Source organism: Ptychodera flava, chromosome 9 (genome assembly GCF_041260155.1).
Source record: "Ptychodera flava strain L36383 chromosome 9, AS_Pfla_20210202, whole genome shotgun sequence".
In the NCBI taxonomy this organism is placed as follows: Eukaryota; Metazoa; Hemichordata; class Enteropneusta; family Ptychoderidae; genus Ptychodera; species Ptychodera flava.
This window is the reverse complement of record NC_091936.1, coordinates 45,356,220-45,378,429: the sequence shown is the minus strand read 5'-3', so window position 1 is coordinate 45,378,429 and position 22,210 is coordinate 45,356,220. Positions and strand designations below refer to the sequence as shown.

The 22,210-nt window shown below is 37.9% G+C and overlaps 2 protein-coding genes across 6 annotated transcripts in view; both read right to left on the bottom strand.

The window, feature by feature from the left end:
- The window catches only part of LOC139141173 (solute carrier family 23 member 2-like), a 23,972-nt gene extending 2,144 nt beyond the window's left edge, over window positions 1-21,828 (bottom strand). Inside the window, exons 1-4 of one of the 4 annotated variants that reach the window (XM_070710796.1) lie at window positions 21,714-21,828; window positions 6,705-6,810; window positions 5,592-5,708; window positions 4,749-4,906 (exon numbers count right to left, since the gene is read on the bottom strand). In XM_070710796.1, the coding sequence (XP_070566897.1) occupies window positions 4,749-4,906; window positions 5,592-5,708; window positions 6,705-6,779 (350 nt within the window). In that variant the 5' untranslated portion in view covers window positions 6,780-6,810; window positions 21,714-21,828. The other 3 variants (XM_070710795.1, XM_070710797.1, XM_070710794.1) reach the window with 3 other exon arrangements.
- Window positions 10,048-21,868, bottom strand: LOC139141172 (solute carrier family 23 member 2-like). Of its 2 annotated transcripts, none has more exons than XM_070710792.1 (9): window positions 21,570-21,744; window positions 19,988-20,093; window positions 18,843-18,959; window positions 18,000-18,157; window positions 14,636-14,939; window positions 12,941-13,122; window positions 11,808-11,928; window positions 11,185-11,522; window positions 10,048-10,126 (listed from the first exon to the last, which is right to left on the bottom strand). In XM_070710792.1, exons 2-8 carry the CDS (start codon window positions 20,060-20,062, stop codon window positions 11,259-11,261), a joined length of 1,221 nt encoding a protein of 406 aa, XP_070566893.1. In that variant the 5' UTR covers window positions 20,063-20,093; window positions 21,570-21,744; the 3' UTR covers window positions 10,048-10,126; window positions 11,185-11,258. The 2 variants fall into 2 exon arrangements, with proteins under 2 accessions (XP_070566893.1, XP_070566894.1); XM_070710793.1 differs by having other exon boundaries at window positions 10,049-10,126; window positions 21,731-21,868.
- Between the last annotated feature and the right edge of the window lie 342 nt (window positions 21,869-22,210).

Genomic DNA, 22,210 nt, shown 5'->3' with positions numbered 1-22,210 from the left:
TTCAATAAGGGATGTTCAAGAACGTTGTGTATCAAGGTTCCCTGTCATTTTTTTGTACTGTGTGTGTGACAACAACACGCCAAGTTTACAGCTGGCGATGGAAAATGTCAATCGGAGTAAAAGTTAACTTTATCTTACAGGAACGCCAAGGACTAAAACTGGAGGCAAAGGTGAGCATTGTGCATCAATAAACTTTCTTTGGAGACTTTGGGGTACGAAAACTCACTCCAGTATTTCCTTTTATCTTTCCTGTCTGTGAACGGAGCAGAGGGGACGTTTTGTCAAGCACGCTTTGGGAATCATTCGAGATCCTGGCTAAACTCTCATACATTGGAAAACTGATAGAAACAACGTCAGAAGGAGCGATTTTGTCTCTTTGACCGCGTCGCAATATGCTCTGTGATTTACATGATTATCATCTCTTGAGACTTATCTTTAGACGGAAGACGTTTGGCAACGACCTACAAATAGTACCAAAAGAACTTACAATATAGAACGAGCTAATATCTAACTCTATTTGTTCTACAGCTTATATTGCCTTTCCTGAAGAAAAGAAGCCAACACAAATTTCCCAAATCCAAAACTCCTCGTCAGCGCCATGCAGTTATTTGTCAGAATAAATCATATTCGCAAACAATTTACGGACAAAGTACAGAACGTACGATGTAAAGACCAGCCATAACGAAAATATTTGATCCGATGAGGAAAAAATCGGCAAATCTTATCATTAATTCGAGCTCATGTACTCGTTTCTTATATATTGAAAGGTAACTGCACTTATTTCTATTGACGAGAAACAAATGAACCAGATAACCTACTGAGTCAAATTCTGCAGTGAAAGATACTTTGACCTTGCACGCGTCTAGGGGACAGATATTCGGACTCAAATTTTACAATTATTTTCTGATTTCATGTGGGGGCTCATTTTGAAGCTCTTGGAGTACAAAATATTTTCACTGTCTTAGATTTTCGAAAACTGAAAATTTGATTATCCCCAATATAGCTAACGCAGGGATTGCGGCCATTTTGAATATTAATTATCAGTAGAACTTTCATCGCTTCTCTATAAATTTCAAACGTTGCACGGTAACGCCTGATACTTATTCTGGATTTGGTAAGAGAATGGTTGAAATTTTCATTGAGGAATGTTTGAGCGAATGTTTAAGTCTTTCACTTTCGAGGTGCATACTATACCTTAACATATTGCTAATTTTGGAATAATGTCTTGGACGAAATGAGGGCGCAATATGTCAACAGATTTAAAAATACATCGCATGCTCTTTACTCGACTGACCGATCTCATTGAGGTCAAGTTATAAATAAGGGTAGTTATTACTGTTTCGATATCCGCTGTGCTATTGAGCAAGTACCATCAAGTTTACGCTATTTCGTTAAATTTAATTCCTGATCTTACCTTTAGAGGGCGCGAGGTCAGAAAAAAAATCTCAAAAGATTTGTTTCAGGTCCTTGACATTCAACAAAAGTGATGCGATGACACTATTTTTTATTTTATTTTATTTTAATTTTTTGCTTTTCTTTTCATCCGTAACAATGCTGGTTTGGCATATTGATGCAATTAAAGTTATTGTCTTTTATCGCTGGCTGCAAAATATTTCCTTTTTCTTTTTAGCATTTTGGGACGTGCATCATAAAATTGAATGAGGCCAGCCACCACATGAAATTCTGACTCACCCAGAATTTTTACGGGGAAAAAGACATAACGCGCAGGTCCTGAAATGAGGCGTGCACCGACCAGAAACAATCTATTCCTTCTTGTTGTCTAATGTATCCATTCTAAAGTGCAAACTAAAGTATTTTTGCAGGTATACCTAATGTATATTTTGTATAAATATGCAAATAGTCTTTCGCCATCATATGTTTATATAGGCCGCTTCTATTTTTGTTGCAGTGATTTACATGAGTCGCATATGTGGTGCGGCTCTGTGGACGGTGTACACTATCTATTTCAATGTTATAGCCTATACTGTTGCTAAGCGCGTTACATGTGCTACACGAAGTGTGACGGTTTTTTTAACATTCACACAATAGTTGACGATTACCGTAAATGTATATTATGCAGTAGTGTGAAAGACTTTGCTGAATCTTTCCTCAATGAACTTTTAACTATTCTCTCAACAAATTAAGAATACGCTAAAAATTCGATACCAGAGAAACAAATTACATAAAATTTTTCGATATTTGAAATTCAAAATGGCCGCCATCCTTGTGTTAACCCTGTTGGGAAAAATAAGATTTTAGATTCACAAACGTTACTTTCTCCATCAAAGTTATAATGAGCCCCCACAAGCGGTAGACCCAAAAGTACACTGATAAAATTTGAGAGCACAAATATCTGTCCCCGAGGCACATTCTACTTAAATAGACGGCAAAATTTACGGAGACCAGTTATAATACTTGCGGAAATGTTATTGTCTGTGTTTAGACGGTTGTACCCGCCCGGGGCTTGACAATTCCTATCGCCCGACGCCCGGGACAAGTGAAATTTACGTTCGGGCAAGTCAAAAATAAAACCTGGTCGCCCGCCGGACAAGTTGTTTATACAACTCATGGCGCAATCAACGCGAACCTAAGTTGCGGTTTGTGCACGTGTCGCCCGATTTGCGTTGTAGTTCACACAAAATAAATGTCAATCACTGACTTTTTAGATACAATTGTGACGTTCTTCTGCGATTCACTTGCCGATTCACACAATGTTGCAATTTTTCGATGATCGACATATTGTTTCATCGTCCAATTAAAAAGTCGCTTAAAATTTGGCGTAAACAGCATTTCTTTGTTGTATGCTGACTGCTCCGCCCCAACAAATTAGGTAAAAAATTGCAAAACCCAATGCCATAGTGCTTATCGGCGATCGACCGTGCAGTACTTCACAATCATTTATGCGGCCTCGCGAGGTAGACGAACATTGTTGGCAGATAGTTTGTGGAGTGATCGCTGTAAATATGAGTATTTTACGGTAATATTTCCACTAATGCAAACAAGGCATTGTGCATTTTCGCGAGCTAGAGCGTAATTTCCGCTCCGCAGACCTACGCAAAAATCAAGCGAAGTTGTTGCCGTAAAGAGGCACGTATTTTACGACGATGGGCATTGTGTAACTCTGACAAACGACATTGTGATGATTTACGACGGCGCCACGAGGGCCAGCGATGTGATGATTAGAACGATGTTTCTGACAAAAGATCTTTACATAAGCGTTATGATGAGGAAAAACGCCGTAGATGTTATCTACCGAAATGGAATTTGGAAAGCATAGTGGCCTTGGTTGAAATATGACGTTTCCAAAATGTTCTGTACGTCGTGTCTCAAATACCCCACCATTGCCAAACCATGGACTCGTAGGAAGAGACTACCTCCATGGCCAAACCAAGCGAAATGCTTTTCTTGACAGATACATGTTTCGCGTTGAATCGATAAGGTCTCACGAGTTTAGTCAACCGCATTTGGTCTGTTTGGCGCATCGCAGATGAGATCGTGACGGGGACAATGATTGTGGAAATTTTGTGGGTCCCGCTGCTGAGCCCGATACGGTTTCACTTGCCAACAATCCGATCGCATGCACTCGCAATGCGTGAACCGAATGACGACGACCAGCGACAGAAACTGACCAATCTTTTTACGACGGCATTTATGCTTGCCAAACACGGGAAGCCGATGTACGATATGTACCTTCAAATTCAATGTTAGCCTTATAGGGCCTACGGCCTCTTGTGGTGGAGGCCGTATAACGCCGGGAACACACAGACCGTACGCAGGCCTACTTCAATGTAAACTTTTGAGAAAAATCGGCGTCAACATCGGCGAAAATTACCAAAATAAGAAAGCCCTGAAAGCCGCTACTGAATTTGTCGCAAGTATTTTGGTCTTGATTATTACAAATGGAGGACAAGTAAAATTTTTGAAAGGACAAGTGAAATTGAAAATCCACTTGTCCGACGGACAAGTGAACTGGAAAAAAAATTGTCAAGCCCAGGATATAGAATGAGGGGTACATGGTACAATTTGTACCATGTACCCCTCATTCTATATCCTATGGTAAATTGTCAAAATTCCGTTATGTGAAACGCGAACCGTAAACTGTCGCTTCAGCTCACATATGACCTCCACGAAGTATGCCTATGCCAATCACACAAAATATCGGCTGTCCGAAACTAATGCTCAGATTGATGACTCATATTTTTGTTATTAAAATAAGTGATAGAATTTCTGAAAAAAACTGTCAAAAATGAACAAAATCATGCAAAATATTGTAAAAGAAAAATTTCAGTTGAGGTCACAATTCAACTGTAAATATAAATGTGATAACTGGCCACAAATTTGTGATCAGCACTTGTAGAGCCCTACACACTCTCAACCGAAAGAAAACCACAGAACAACTGAGGAAGTAGTATCACCTTGCTTCACATGGGGTCACATGACATTCTAAAAGTGGTATTTCAAGAGAAAAGGTGAATATCAACTGTCGTGTCATTTTTTGTCCGGATACTAAGAAAAGTCTGAAAACTATCTCATTGGTGTACAGTGGCTGTCAATCACTTATTTACCATAGCTATACTAAGAACTTCAAATGAAGGAACGAGTAAAGTCTTATATTTCATTGTTGGGGTTTCAAAAAGCTTTAATAACCCATGACGACAGTGTGCTGTTGATATGCCAAACAAATAAACGGTAAAAAAGCCTAGAGAATAAACAATTCTACTTATTACGGTTACCACCCTCATAGTTACCTGCAACCGAAGGTGGTTTGAAGAAGCGTTGACAAGCCTGCCATGAAAAAGATAGTGGAAATCAAATCACTTTTCACCAGGGCGTTGTCCTCTATGCAGAGTGGTATTGCCAGGATCAGTGGGTAAGCCATGGTAGCACCGAACATCGTCAAATAATGCTTCAGAAAAAAAAAAACAAGAAAAATTACTCTGTTTGTCTTAATATTTAATCAAAGCTAAAGTATAAACCGATGTGACATGTTTTAATATGTAATTATTATGAGGTTTCAGACTATTTTCGTCCGCTCAAAGAATATTTTGGAAATACCTTGTCACCAGTACTGTTAAACTTGTCAACAAAACGTGCGTCTGTGTTATAAGACATCTTGATAATGACAGTCGAATTTCAGTACGCACTTATGAGTTCATTTGTCGACACAAACAGAGCAGATTTTGCAAAATGCGTTACGTTTCTTAACAGATGCTTTGTATTTCAACATACTTTGAGGAGACGAACCAAAACATAAACTTGTTTTATGTGACAAAAAATCAATGAAAATATTACCAAAACTTACACCTATTGACCTTACGTCTATCATCGACTCCACTGTTGAACTATTTAAATCAGAGGTCGCTTGGTGTATGTAGCCGAAAACAGGGTACCGTCAGAAATAAATCTTGCACCGTACCTGTCTGTACATTTATAAACTATTTTACGCGGTCAGTTAATCTCATAATCACTGAAGCTTTACTATGTTACGGTGTCAGCTTTCTGCACATCGAACTCTGACGAATCGAACTCTAACCTAAAATAAAATTTCTAACAAGCGTGAAGAGATTGTGCTGCTAAACTGATCCAATTACCTGGAATCCCAATATCAGACAAGTGTACCATGGTGGATCTTCCTGGATGGAATAGAGGAGATCAAGTTTTTCCCTGTGTGGTTTGGCTTCCACCTCTTCAATAACCACATATTCCTTCTGCGAACAAAATGAATGGTGGAAAACATTATGAGCATAATCCTGTTCAGATTCTGCTAAACATCTTCAAAATGAACTGGCACAAAGTATATGAACACTCTACTCTATGGCGTGAATGAAACTCGCCACACCTCTCAATGTAAGACTGAGCCCGGTAACTGATCATCTTGACGACTGCTTCACCAGCTTCAAAGACGTACGCTCGTACCTTCTACTTGGTTCCAGTTGGCCCGCTTAGTGACAAAGCTTTTCAATCATGCGTTTTTACTACAAATGCTCTTTTTTCAGTTTCCATGTACCGAAACAAATGGACATCTCTGTATGTATGTATGTACATTTTTGTATTTATGTATGTATGTATGTATGTATATGTATGTATGTATGTATGTATGTATGTATGTGTGTGTGTATGTATGTATGTATGTATGTATGTATGTATGTATGTATGTATACGTACGTACGTACGTACGTACGTACGTACATACATACATACATACATACATACATACATACATACATACATACATACATACAACATACATACATACATACATACATACATACGGAAGTACATAAGTACGTATGTACTTATGTAGACCATCTCAAACTTCATCTAATATGTTTGAAATGTTGACGATTCGAAGAAGACTTAGCTAGATTGCCATTGGAATTTTTATTAAACGGAATAAATGTATTTAAACTTTCTGTCTCACCAAACCAGTCCACCACACCCTTTCCCCTTTCACCAATTGTTGATGTTCTCACGTAATACGACATAACTATGCCGAACGAAGGACAACAGACCATTGACAGTGGAGGTTTTCAAAATCTCTATTCAACCGACTTCCGTTTCCTCATAACATGAGGGATTTATATTCAAATTTCCGAAATTGCTATCAGTGAAAAAAAATTATCAAGTGTTACTGCATAGTTTTAATCCATACCCCTCGTCAGAAACTTCAGTTTTGAAAAATAAAATATTCGGATTCAGCTTACCGTTCGGTTTCGCCGCTCTGATTTAGTCCTCTTCCTGCGGATTTTTGAAGGGATTCCACGCACTGACTTCAACATTATGACTAAGTCTAGTATCCAACAATATGTGCTATGTTGCCAAATAAGAGACAAAAAACAAACAAACAAACCAATGCAATTTACGATGCTAGTGGTTACTTTACAGTTACATGCATAGCTAATTACTCAGACTTAATTGCGATATTTACAGACGGCCATGTGTTACGTTTCGATCAAATAGTTCATAAGTGTACAGACAGGTACGGTGTAAGATTTATTTCTGACGGTACCCTGTTTTCGGCTACATACACCAAGCGACCTCTGATTTTAAAACTGAATTTGTAACTTTCTCTGCATCTTCCAGTAATGCTTCGGATGATAGAATACAGGGGATACGGGTCGGTGACACCCTGATTCCTGCTCAAAGTCAGGCAAAAAGTCTTGGAGTTATCCTGGATTCTGGTCTTACAATGTACCCTCATGTCAACAATATCTGCCGCTCAGCTATTTTTCACTTACGACGCATTGCAAATATTCGCAAATATCTTTCTAGATCAGACACGGAACAGTTGATTCATGCTTTTGTGACATCACGCATTGATTCATGTAATTCGCTTCTTTATGGTCTTCCGAAATATTCAATTGATCGCCTTCAACGTATCCAGAATGTAGCTGCCAGAATTGTAACTCGCTCAAGAGTCACTGAGCATATCACCCGATTTTGTTTCAGTTGCATTGGCTGCCTGTGTCTCAACGTATTGTTTTTAAGATTCTTATATTCACCTTTAAATGTATCCATTCACTCGGTCCAACTTATCTTTCTAGCATGGTTAATTTGTACGTCCCAACCCGTAATCTAAGGTCCGCTGACCAATTTAAACTGTGTCAAAGCAGGTCGCGCACAAAGAAATATGGGGATCGTGCGTTCAGTATTGCCGCCCCCTTTTTATGGAACAATCTTCCAATTGAGGTTCGTCGCTCCCCAAGCCTGACAAGTTTTAAATCAAGTCTTAAAACATTTCTTTTTAATTCTGCTTTTAACTGAACTCATTCATTGTATTTTTTTGTTTTTGTTTTGTTTTTAATTCTTGTAACCTTTTTAAAATTGATTGTATTTTACCCAGCGTCTCTGATCACACTATTTGTGTGGATTTAGTCGCTTTATAAATGAATAAATGAATAAAATGAATGAATTTAAATAGTTCAACAGTGGAGTCGATGATAGACGTAAGGTTAATAGCTGTAAGTTTTGGTAATATTTTCATTGATTTTTTGTCACATGAAACAAGTTTATGTTTTGGTTCGTCTCCTCAAAGTATGTTGAAATACAAAGCAACTGTTAAGAAACAGTAACGCGTTTTGCAAAATTTGCTCTGTTAGTGTCGACAAATGAACTCATAAGTGCGTACTGAAATTCGACTGTCATTATTAAGATATCTTATAACACAGACGCACGTTTTGTTGACAAGTTTAACAGTACTGGTGACAAGGTATTTCCAAAATATTCTTTGAGCAGACGAAGAAAATTTGTAATTTGTCGGTTCCTTCAGTATTGACACCTATGCCTACATATTAAAAACTGTTTACAGGGTTTAAAAATACATGCCGTAGCAATTGATAAATATGTACTGATCAGATATTTACTGTAAATGGTTGGATTCCAATAATTTTTTCTGAGCTAGCTTCTAACATTTTCCCCTTCATTAGCCACTGACGTGCTATTTTCGATTATATTCTGTTTTCTCAGTCTTTCTTAAAGTACATGCAGTTCTCTTTAAGTCATCATGGGTGCATGATAACGATAACCTTCGGAAACTCCTTATACTCAAACACTACTTCGGTTACACACAACGACGTGCAAACCCAAGCGTGTGTGGAAAACTGTAGGACATGATCACACGTACTACACCCGCGTCTGCGCACCTGAAGGCGGGGGTCAACAGCAAAACGAGAGCACAACAAATAAGCTGCCTGACGAATTTGGCGCGAAATATTGAGAGGGCTATAGGACCGAGGAATAAAGGGCGCGAAAGAGTTTTCTGAATTCTAGTTCAAAGTCTGTATCTCGAGCAACCACCTATCGGTGAACTTCAGTAACAAATTGTGATGTCAATGTTCATTGGTATATCTTGATGCACTCTCTTCCTTATAAACCCCAGAAGATGATGGCATAGTAGGCCTACTAGATACATCACGTGATGTTCGTGGCCCAAAGATCATTGTCAGTCAGGTCGCATCGTATCATAATCAAAAACCTAATGATTAAAAAGTAAAAGTTTAGATTTGACTTTATCAACCCCGCTGGATGAAAAAGATTAAATGCTACCAAAGGAACATGAATATTGTTTCATGCCGGAAGGACGTGTTTTCGAACAGGGATATCATAGGTCTTGGCTTGGGTATAGTTGAGGACTTACTCGTTGTGTACCAAGGGCTGATACTATTGTGTCCACTTCACGCATTTACAGTTTCTCCGTCTGCAGGACGCACAACTCCGTTAAAAATGATCGAATCCAGGATATGGCGTCTCTTTGATCGTATTCCCTTCACTATTGACTGACCCTATAGTATTACGTACCTTGTACGTCAAATATCACAGGATAGTGTGCCATCGAACGCGTCGACTTGTCCTCTATTTACGCGGCTTATTTGGATGAACCAACGTAAATACAAAGACCTCACGCTCTCTTTTTTCAAGTCGTGACCCTGTTTATAATGAAAGTCGCCTTTAGACATGCAAATCACATTGTTATCTGCATGTACAATTGGTAAAGACCGAGAATATAACGTCGTGTATCGAGCAAAAGTGATTGTAATCATCTAGTAACGAGCGCTGTGGGTAAAATAATAGGCTACACGTTTAATGCCTAATGTAAATATCACTCTGTTGCCTAGAATATGCCTGTATTAAAGATTTCTTAGCTAGTGATTCTGTCTTCCGGTGCAATACCCAGCTGCAGTCCAAGAGAGATTATGACCATAGAGGGTGATAGTTTGCTGAGAAATGATATACGCTCAGCAGAGGAAATGATATGTATGCTTTTTATCATATTAGAAAAATCCTCAAATTTACTGGTTGTTTAAAGAAAAAGATGCATATAACCTAATCGTAGTAAAACCAATAGTATTGCAAGTAGTACGCCTATATACCCTGAATCTCCTTTGTCCTTTATTGACTCATAGTTCTCCCGGCACGGTTGGCAGTCTCTCCAAAAGCCCAGAGGTAACCTCAAAGTCATTTGAGCATCTTCTTTCAATGTATGTCTTTTGGCCAACAGTTCATCGATAGCATCACTTTGTTGACAGTTTATCGAGTTCAAACTTCAAATGTTTGGGGCTATTAGTCGACTGTTTTTATATCATACCGAACACACCTGCTGCACTAACAGTCGGGGTACCCCATTGACCTGAAAATGGGTAGTCCAAGATATAAATGGTGGTGCCAGCTTTGAATTTTCGACCAGCAGTAAACATCTCTTAATATTTCTTTCAGGCATACATGCAATGCAGACTTTATTCTCAGCGAGAAAAAAATGCAATCATATTTTATACAGGTGTAAAATCCATGCATAAGTATCTATATGGGATGTGCTCGTGGTCGTATTAAAGTAAAAAAAAAACATTTCATGTAACAACGGGAAACAAAAAGTTATGTGGTATCTATATACATGTAAACGGTTGTCATCAATAAGTATTCATATTTAATATACACCTACTATAGAGAGATACATTTTGAATTTGCCAATTTTTTTTACGAGGTTTAGCAACAAAGATTAACCAACTATGGCCACTGTTAATTGCATCATTTTCTGGACTTGAACAGTGGACATATTTACATCACAGGAAACAGACAATAGACAACAACGCATAAAGCGCATAAACCAGGACACAGTAGCATCTATAGCATTGAGAAGTAACAATGTGCTGATACCAGTTGTTTTGAAAAGATTGAGCACATCCTGGCATTGAATGAAGAAGAAGATACAAAAACCGTAATCAGAACTTCAGAGACTGACATTGTTATGCGGATGAACTCCCGGGAAAAGCAAAACTGGTTGGCGCTGTGATCATCAAATTATTCATCTTTAAAATAGGTTATTTATATAAATTGACTGTCCTCTTTAAATCTTCAAACCGTAATCATTTTTTCATCGTGAAGAAAACATAGTGTGGTTCTGTCTCAAAAAAGATAAGAGCTATATGCCTTTTAGTCTGTAATCCTCTCAAAACGTGGACGAAACATCAGTATGGATGGTTTATTGTAACAAACTTACAGACACTATTCTTTCTAAAACATTTAATTATCGGATAAAAAAGCAAAGAATTAACAAAGTCCTTAAGCTCCATGGCTGCCAGCTGCATGACAAGTTCCATGCCTAGGACTTTCTGACTTTCGGTATAATAAAAAACCCGTCACTGAAATAGTAAATGTTTTGTTTCATAAAAGTATAAGCAAGGTACCAACCTGGATATGGAAACACAAACCAATGGTTCTACTCCGGAATAAAAAGGACGCGATGCGTACGCCGTTCTACATACTCAGAACGCCCAAATAATCACGTGATGCCGGTACAAACAAACCCACATGTGTACTGAACGCGTATGGAAATACACGTACGTCTGTGCGCGTTTGCGCACATGGCTTTGTTTGTACCGTGGTCGATTCGAATTCCGGGTTTGGCCTACTTCCCTGTAACGGTCGGTTCGGGCCCCATACTGCCAGTTGGATTTATTGTTCGGGAAGACATCGGTAGCGGTGAGTATGACACAAAGTACCCATGCAATTACTATGGCCAGTAAAACCTGATGGACACAAAAAGAAATTGACCTGGCAAATATTGTAAATTGTTGAGGCGGTTCCACTTTGTAAATTCTATGGTATGGTGGTGACGCGGTAGAATAGATTGGTATAGTGAAAAATATCAACATTCAAGGACACACAAATCAACAAAATTTCTTTACTGGACAAGACGTGAAATTTCCGCGATCTAATTCAGAGTTTTATCCAGCAAAACCAGTATCAGCTGCTTGTCAGATAGTAAACGTCTTGATGTGGATATAAGGTGAGGCAGAATTGATGATATTTACCGGAAATAGCTTGAAAGAAGGCCACCACGATACGTGGCAGCCCTTTTTTCTGGTGTACGCTGGCACAGGTGTTTTGACGTCCTTCAGATACTGTGAAAATAGTATCAGCAAACCGAACGTCCTTTGGCACAAGAAGAGGGCAGAAAAAGCAAAAGAGAGAGAATCTTCTAAAAAAGTAAATTGACTAAAATGAAATGTCAGTTGTATATACATTAAAAACAAGAACAGTTGGAAATAACAATGGCAGCATACTTTATTTGGTAATTTTTTCGTGTAAAGGGCGTTGTAAAGATCTCTGGACAGGAATGTCTGAAAAACTGTTTAAATGGTTCCTTCGATTCAGGTTGTCTCCATCAGATCATGAAGTCGCCCATATATATATATATATATATATATATATATATATATATATATATATATATATATATATATATATATATATATATATATATATATATATATATATATACACACATAAGAGATTTCATTACTTTGTACATGAAGAAATTTTGTTTTATTATTATTATATATATATATATATATATATATATATAAATAGATATACATATAAGAGATTTCATTACTTTGTACTTGAAGAAATTTTGTTTTATTATATATATATATATATATTATATATATATATATATATATATATATATATATATATATATATATATATATATATATATATATATATATATATATATATACATTGGTTAGATGAATGACACGAATGACACCACACCACATCTTACTAACAACGTAGTTTGCGTCCACTCTGCAGGGCAAACATGGCCCACAGAGTTGTATTTCAGAGGATTGTCTAAAAACTAATTTATTTACCTATATAAACAAATGACCACCAGCAAAAGTACACGTTTACTCTTGCATAACAATATCGAAATTCTTTATTTTTCCCCTTATTTTTGTTTGTGTTTGTATTTTGCTTTGGTTTTTTTTTCATGCTTTTTTACGTCTTTTGCTAATGTTCCTATGATGCAGCTTGTGATGAAAAGTAAGGTGGAATGTATCCTTCCTATCTTTCTGGCCGGAATTACAAGTCTCATGATAACAGGGTCAAGCATGATTTGAAGGTGTAATGAGAGAGTGGGAGCTGGGAAATATGTTCTTACAAACAGCTTATCCACCAGTGTTCGCCGGCGAGTCGACCTGCAGTAGAGAAGAGAGACAACCCCACTAAGGCAATGGTTGGTGCGATGGAAAGAGGTCCAATGTACCGCAACATGAATCCGATGATGCCAGTGAAACCAATTACCACTTGGAACAGCGACGACACTATGATGGCGCCCTGAATCTGATATTGTTTGCATAAAAAAACTGGGTAAGTATTGTTCCTGGGTAATACCACAGGGGCTCACAAGTGGCTATATAAGTCAATATTACAGCGTTTTTCTTTCTTTTTCAATGTTACAAATAAACTAGCTGAGCCTGAAGAGCACAACACTTGTGTAGCTGTCTTTTGTGTAGCTTGTATTGGCATGTATAGTGCGCCCTCAATAGGGAGTGTGATCATATGTAAATGCAACCTTTATTTCCGTGACCTCTAGCCATGCCTACTTCCTGTCCTCGCTATGCTTACTGTACTAATTTGGGAAATTAGTACAGTAAACTACCTCCATGAGTAAACACAGCGACGTCAGTAAACACAGCGACGTCTGTACGCATGGCCATATGGAGAGGGAAGTAGGCATGGCTAGAGGTCACGGAACCAAAGGTCGTATTTACATATGATCACACTCCCTATTGAGGGCGCACTATACATGCCAATACAAGCTACACAAAAGACAGCTACACAAGTGTTGTGCTCTTCAGGCTCAGCTAGTTTATTTGTAACATTGAAAAAGAAAGAAAAACGCTGTAATATTGACTTATATAGCCACTTGTGAGCCCCTGTGGTTTGTGTATCAAACCGCTATTGTAAATGAATTCACATTTAAATTATTTCCAACGATGAAAATCACTGAATTCATTGACAACAAAGAGTGACTAAATCCTATAACTAAATCAACATAAGGAATTGCCGTACCATACAAAAATATGAGTGGAAATTAGAAATAACAAGGCTGCCGGTCATCCCATACATTTATTGTGCAAAAACTAAAGGATAATGTGAGAATAATGTAAAATCATGTAACGCATGTTAAGAAAAAAGAAACATGAACGGCGTTTTTGAAAAAGGCAGACATCATGGCTGAAGGTCGATTCATGTTATCTTTCCTCTTTGGTTTGTGGTATTATATCAGATCGTAATTCAGTCTGGAAGACTCGTCGCTGGAGTGCAGGACTATGCCCTTCAGTATTTTCAGCCTTGAGCCCTGCTTCGAGCAACGTATCTTACTGCCTTGTTCTAATTATCCTCTTCTTGTGTGTGGTACAGATAATGGAGCTATAAGTTGCTAACTTAAGGTAGTACGCGCATCAAAATTGAAAGATTGAAACTTTTGCTCAAACTTTCCTCAAGGAAACTTTAAATCATTCTCTTTCAAAATCAAGAATGAAAAGTCAAGGGTCAACGTGCAAAATTTGGTACTAGAAGAAACAAATTAGGCCTACCCAAAATTTACCAACACTTGAGACTCAAAATGGCCGCCATCAATGTGTTAACTCTATGAGGAAAAATTAAATTTCTATTTTCGCGAAAATAGGCTGGTGAACATATATAGCCTATGATCGTCAAATTGAGCCCGCATTATGTGACAGACTAAGAAAAGCATTGTAAAACTTTTAGAGTCCGGATATCTATCACCGAGGCTCATTCTACCTTTAAACCGCTGTAATGCACGTTACAAAATAATATTATAACGCACCTCTCTCATTCGAACCTTCCAGTTCATCACCTCCTCTCCCTTTAATGCCAGGGTGATAGGAATCAGCTCTGGTTGCGTGAGGTTAGAGTTCACTGCCATGGAAACCATTAAATTTGTCACGTCTGACGTGTCGGTTGCCATGAAGGACGACGCTGTCATTGTAATCTCCGTCTCCGGTGGCGATGTCGACAAATCCGTATTATTGACAGGGACCTTCATCTCTGGACATTTGTACTTCTCCAAATTGAGAATCGCGATAGCCGGCACCAAGAATGCATATGTTCCTCCCTGTACAATTGGCAACCTGCATTGTCAAGAGAAGGTGCTTAAGTGCCGACCAAAAGCTCAAAAACTCTCAGTCACAACCATATTTTTACATATTCAAACACTCTCTAGAACAACCCATAAACAAAGAGAAAAAAAGCATGAAAATCAAGAAAGGATGATTAGTTATTTTCTGATAATAAACCCAAAAGTGTCAGGAAATGTTGTCTGGGCATTTGCCATACATGGATATGTGCCATCATTATACACTGTGTTGCAGTTTCTAATAAACCTTACAATATTTGTTGCGACCGTGTGCATGTTGTGTCCTTTAATTATCTGGTAGACCTGAGGTACTCGGTACCGTTTAGGCTTAACGCTTCAATAAGGGATGCTCAAGAACGTTGTGAATCAAGGTTCCCTGTCATTTTTTTTGTACTGTGTGTGTGACAACAACACACCAAGTTTAAAGCTGGCGATGGAAAATGTCAATCGGAGTAAAAGTTAACTTTATCTTACAGGAACGCCAAGGACTAAAACTGGAGGCAAATGTGAGCATTGTACATCAATAAACTTTCTTTGGAGACTTTGGGGTACGAAAACTCACTCCAGTATTTCCCTTATCTGTCCTGTCTGTGAACGGAGCAGAGGGGACGTTTTGTCAAGCACGCTTTGGGAATCATTCGAGATCCTGGCTAACCTCTCATACATTGGAAAACTGATAGAAACAACGTCAGAAGGAGCGATTTTGACTCTTTGACCGCGTCGCAATATGCTCTGTGATTTACATGATCATCATCTCTTGAGACTTATCTTTAGACGGAAGACGTTTGGCAACGACCTACAAATAGTACCAAAAGAACTTACAATATAGAACGAGCTAATATCTAACTCAATTTTTCTACAGCTTATATTGCCTTTCCTGAAGAAAAGAAGCCAACACAAATTTCCCAAATCCAAAACTCCTCGTCAGCGCCTTGCAGTTATTTGTCAGAATAAATCACATTCGCAAACAATTTACGGACAAAGTACAGAACGTACGATGTAAAGACCAGCCATAACGAAAATGTTTGATCCGATGAGGAAAAAATCAGCAAATCTTATCATTAATTCGAGCTCATGTACTCGTTTCTTATATATTGAAAGGTAACTGCACTTATTTCTATTGACGAGAAACAAATGAACCAGATAACCTAGTCAAATTCTGGAGTGGAAAATACTTTGACCTTGTTGAACGCGTCTCGGGGACAGATTCGGACTCAAATTTTACAATTATTTTCTGATTTACCACATGTGGGGGCTCATTTTGAAGCTCTTGGAGTAAAAAATATTTTCACTGTCTTAGATTTTCGAAAACTGAAAATTTGATTTTCCCCAATATAGTTAACGCAGGGATTGAGGCCATTTTGAATATTGATTATCAGTAGAACTTTCATTGCTTCTCTATGAATTTCAAACGTTGCACGGTAACGCCTGATTCTTATTCTGGATTTGGTAAGAGAATGGTTGAAATTTTCATTGAGGAATGTTTGAGCAAACGTTTAAGTCTTTCACTCTCGAGGTGCGTACTACCTTAACATATTGCTAATTTTGGAATTAGTAATGTCTTGGACTAAATGAGGGCGCAATACTTTAATGTAACGCGATTGGAACTAATTTGGGATAATTGGATGGTGAAGTACTGTCGATTTATACTGCAAATGTAAGCTCATATGCTTTTCTTTTTACGTTACAAACTTGTTTTTATGATTAATTTGTAATATCGCTATCAGCTATTCAGCTGTACATTCAGCAATAGGGTACCTACCATTTTTGAGAAATTTGAAAAATATGAAGATCCAATTATCTCAAATTAGTTCCAATCGTGTTATGTGTCAACAGATTCAAAAATACATCGCATGCTCTTTACTCGACTGACCGATCTCATTGAGGTCAAGTTATAAATAAGGGTAGTTATTCCTGTTTCGATATCCGCTGTGCTATTGAGCAAGTATACCATCAAGTTTACGCTATTTCGTTAAATTTAATTCCTGATCTTACCTTTAGAGGGCGCGAGGTCAGAAAAAAAAATCTCAAAAGATTTGTTTCTGGTCCTTGACATTCAACAAAAGTGATTCTATGACACGATTTTTTATTTTATTTTATTTTAATTTTTTGCTTTTCTTTTCATCCGTAACAATGCTGGTTTGGCATATTGATGCAATTACAGTTATTGTCTTTTATCGCTGGCTGCAAAATATTTCCTTTTTCTTTTTAGCATTTTGGGACGTGCATCATAAAATTGAATGAGCCAGCCACCACATGAAATTCTGACCCACCCAGAATTTTTACGAGGAAAAAGACATAACGCGCAGGTCCTGAAATGACGCGTGCGCTGATCTTTTTGTCTAATGTATTCATTCTAAAGTGCAAACTAAGGTATTTTTGCAGGTATACCTAATGTTTGTTTTATGTAAATATGCAAATAGTCTTTCGCCATCATATTTTTATAGGCCGCTTCTATTTTTGTTACAGTGATTTACATGAGTCGCATATGTGGTGCGGCTCTGTGAACGGTGTACACCAACTATTTCAATGTTATAGCCTATACTGTTGCTAAGCGCGTTTCATGTGCTACACGAAGTGTGACGGTTTTGAACATTTACACAATAGTTGACGATTACCGTAAATGTATAGTATGCGGTAGTGTGAAAGACTTTTGCTGAAACTTTCCTCAATGAAACTTTTAACTCTCAACCGAAAGAAAACCACAGAACAACGGAGGCAGTAGTATCACCTTGCTTCACATGGGGTCACATGACATTCTAAAAAGTGGTATTTCAAGAGAAAAGATGATATCAACTGTCGTGTCATTTTTTGTCCGGACACTAAGAAAAGTCTGAAAACTATCTCATTGGTGTACAGTGGCTGTCAATCACTTATTTACCATAGCTATGCTAAGAACTTCAAATGAAGAAACGAGTAAAGTCTTATATTTCATTGTTGGGGTTTCAAAAAGCTTTAATAACCCATGACGAGAGTGTGCTGTTGATATGCCAAACAAATAAACGGTACAGCCTAGAGAATAAACAATTCTATTTATTACGGTTACCATAGTTACCTGCAACCGAAGGTGGTTTGAAGAAGCGTTGACAAGCCTGCCATGAAGAAGATAGTGGAAATCAAATCACTTTTCACCAGGGCGTTGTCCTCTATGCAGAGTGGTATTGCCAGGATCAGTGGGTAAGCCATGGTAGCACCGAACATCGTCAAGTAATGCTTCAGGAAAAAAAAACAAGAAAAATTACTCTGTTTGTGTTAATATTTAATCAAAGCTAAAGTATAAACCGATGTGACATGTTTTAATATGTAATTATTATGAGGTAATCAGACTATTTTCGTCCGCTCAAAGAATATTTTGGAAATACCTTGTCACCAGTACTGTTAAACTTGTCAACAAAACGTGCGTCTGTGTTATAAGATATCTTGATAATGACAGTCGAATTTCTGTACGCACTTATGAGTTCATTTGTCGAAACTAACAGAGCAGATTTTGCAAAATGCGTTACGTTTCTTAACAGATGCTTTGTATTTCAACATACTTTGAGGAGACGAACCAAAACATAAACTTGTTTCATGTGACAAAAAATCAATGAAAATATTACCAAAACTTCCAGCTATTGACCTTACGTCTATCATCGACTCCACTGTTGAACTATTTAAATCAGAGGTCGCTTGGTGTATGTAGCCGAAAACAGGGTACCTTCAGAAATAAATCTTACACCGTACCTGTCTGTACACTTATAAACTATTTTACGCGGTCAGTCAATCTCATAATCACTGAAGCTTTACTATGTTTCGGTGTCAGCTTTCTGCACAACGAACTCTGACGGATCGAACTCTAACCTAAAATAAAATTTCTAACAAGCGTGTAGAGATTGTGCTGCTAAACGGATCCAATTACCTGGAATCCCAATATCAGACAAGTGTACCATGGTGGATCTTCCTGGATGGAATAGAGGAGATCAAGTTTTTCCCTGTGTGGTTTTGCTTCCACCTCCTCAATAACCACAGATTCCTTCTGCGAACAAAATGAATGGCGGAAAACATTATGAGCATAATCCTGTTCAGATTCTGCTAAACATCTTCAAAATGAACTTGCACAAAGTATATGAACACTTTACTCTATGGCGTGAATGAAACTCGCTACACCTCTCAATGTAAGACTGAGCCCGGTAACTGATCATCTTGACGACTGCTTCACCAGCTTCAAAGATGTACGCTCGTACTTCTACTTGGCTCCAGTTGGCCCGCTTAGTGACAAAGCTTTTCAATCATGCGTTTTTACTACAAATGCTCTTTTTTCAGTTTCCATGTACCGAAACAAATGGACATCTCTGTAAGTATGTATGTATGTATGTACATATATGTATGTATGTATGTATGTACGTACATGTATGTACGTACGTACGTATGTAGGCCTATGTATGTATGTATATACATACATACATACATACATACATACATACATACATACATACATACATGCATACATACATACATACATACATACATACATACATACATACATACATACATACATACATACATACATACATATATACGTACATACGTATGTACTTATGTCGACCATCTCAAACTTCATCTAATATGTTTGAAATGTTGACGATTCGAAGAAGACTTAGCTAGTTTGGCATCGGAATTTTTATTAAACGGAATAAATGTATTTAAACTTTCTGTCTCACCAAACCAGTCTACCACACCCTTTCCTCTTTCACCAATTGTTGATGTTCTACGATGCAATACGACATAACTATGCCGAACGAAGGACAACAGACCATTGACAGTGGAGGTTTTGTCTGCATTTTATAGTAACAACTAGTATGCAAAATCTCTATTCAAGCATAGACCCTCGAGGGTCTATGATTCAAGCGACTTCCGTTCCCTCATAACATAAGGATTTATATTCAAATTTCCGAAATTGCTATCAGTGAAAAAAAAATTATCAAGTGTCACTGCATAGTTTTAATCCATATCCCTCGTCAGAAAGTTCAGTCTTGAAAAATAAAATATTCGGATTCAGCTTACCGTTCGGTTTCGCCGCTCTGATTTAGTCCTCTTCCTGCGGATTTTTGAAGGGATTCCACGCACTGACTTCAGCATTATGACTAAGTCTAGTATCCAACAATATGTGCTATGTTGCCAAATAAGAGACAAAAAACAAACAAACAAACCAATGTAATCTACGATGCTAGTGGTTACTTTACAGTTACATGCATAGCTAATTACTCAGATTTAATTGCGATGTTTACAAACGGCCATGTGTTTCGATCAAATAGTTTATAAGTGTACAGACAGGTACGGTGTAAGATTTATTTCTGACGGTACCCTGTTTTCGGCTACATACACCAAGCGACCTCTGATTTAAATAGTTCAACAGTGGAGTCGATGATAGACGTAAGGTTAATAGCTGTAAGTTTTGGTAATATTTTCATTGATTTTTTGTCACATGAAACAAGTTTATGTTTTGGTTCGTCTCCTCAAAGTATGTTGAAATACAAAGCAACTGTTAAGAAACGTAACGCATTCAGCAAAATTTGTTCTGTTAGTGTCGACAAATGAACTCATAAGTGCGTACTGAAATTCGACTGTCATTATCAAGATATCTTATAACACAGATGCACGTTTTGTTGACAAGTTTAACAGTACTGGTGACAAGGTATTTCCAAAATATTCTTTGAGCAGACGAAGAAAATTTGTAATTTGTCGGTTCCTTCAGTATTGACACCTATGCCTACATATTAAAAACTGTTTACAGGGTTTAAAAATACATGCCGTAGCAATTGATAAACATGTACTGATCAGAGATTTACTGTAAATGGTTGGATTCCAATAATTTTTTCTGAGCTAGCTTCTAACATTTTCCCCTTCATTAGCCACTGACGTGCTATTTTCGATTATATTCTGTTTTCTCAGTCTTTCTTAAAGTACATGCAGTTCTCTTTAAGTCATCATGGGTGCATGATAACGATAACCTTCGGAAACTCCTTATACTCAAACACTACTTCGGTTACACACAACGACGTGCAAACCCAAGCGTGTGTGGAAAACTGTAGGACATGATCACACGTACTACATCCCGCGTCTGCGCACCTCCTGGCGGGGGTCAACAGCAAAACGAGAGCACAACAAATAGGCCTAAGCTGCCTGACGAATTTGGCGCGAAATATTGAGAGGGGCTATAGGACCGAGGAATAAAGGGCGCGAAAGAGTTTTCTGAATTCTAGTTCAAAGTCTGTATCTCGAACAACCACCTATCGGTGAACTTCAGTAACAAATTGTGATGTCAATGTTCATTGGTATATCTTGATGTACCCTCTTCCTTATAAACCCCAGAATATGATGGCATAGTACTAGATACATCACGTGATGTTCGTGGCCCAAAGATCTTTGTCAGTCAGGTCGCATCGTCTCATAATCAAAACATTAACTTAAGCCAAATACCTAATGATTAAAACGTAAAAGTTTAGATTTGACTTTATCAACCTCGCTGGATGAAAAAGATTAAATGCTACCAAAGGAACATGAATGTTGTTTCATGCCGGAAGGACGTGTTTTCGAACAGGAATATCATAGGTCTTGGCTTGGGTATAGTTGAAGATAGGCCTACTCGTTGTGTACCAAGGGCTGATACTATTGTGTCCACTTCACGCATTTGCAGTTTCTCCGTCTGCAGGACGCACAACTCCGTTAAAAATGAACGAATCCAGGATATGGCGTCTCTTTGATCGTATTCCCTTCACTATTGACTGACCTTATAGTATTACGTACCTTGTACGTCAAATATCACAGGATAGTGTGCCATCGAACGTCGACTTGTCCTCTATTTACGCGGCTTATTTGAATGAACCAACGTAAATACAAAGACCTCACGCTCTCTTTTTTCAAGTCGTGACCCTGTTTATAATGAAAGTCGCCTTTAGACATGCAAATCACATTGTTATCTGCATGCACAATTGGTAAAGACCGAGAATATAACGTCGTGTATCGAGCAAAAGTGATTGTAATCATCTAGTAACGAGCGCTGTGGGTAAAATAATAGGCTACACGTTTATGCCTAATGTAATTATCACTCTGTTGCCTAGGATATCCTGTATTAAAGATTTCTTAGCTGGTGATTCTGTCTTCCGGTGCAATACCCAGCTGCAGTCCAAGAGAGATTATGCCCATAGAGGGTGATAGTTTGCTGAGAAATGATATACGCTCAGCATATGAGATTATTTGTATGCTTTTTATCGTATTAGAAAAATC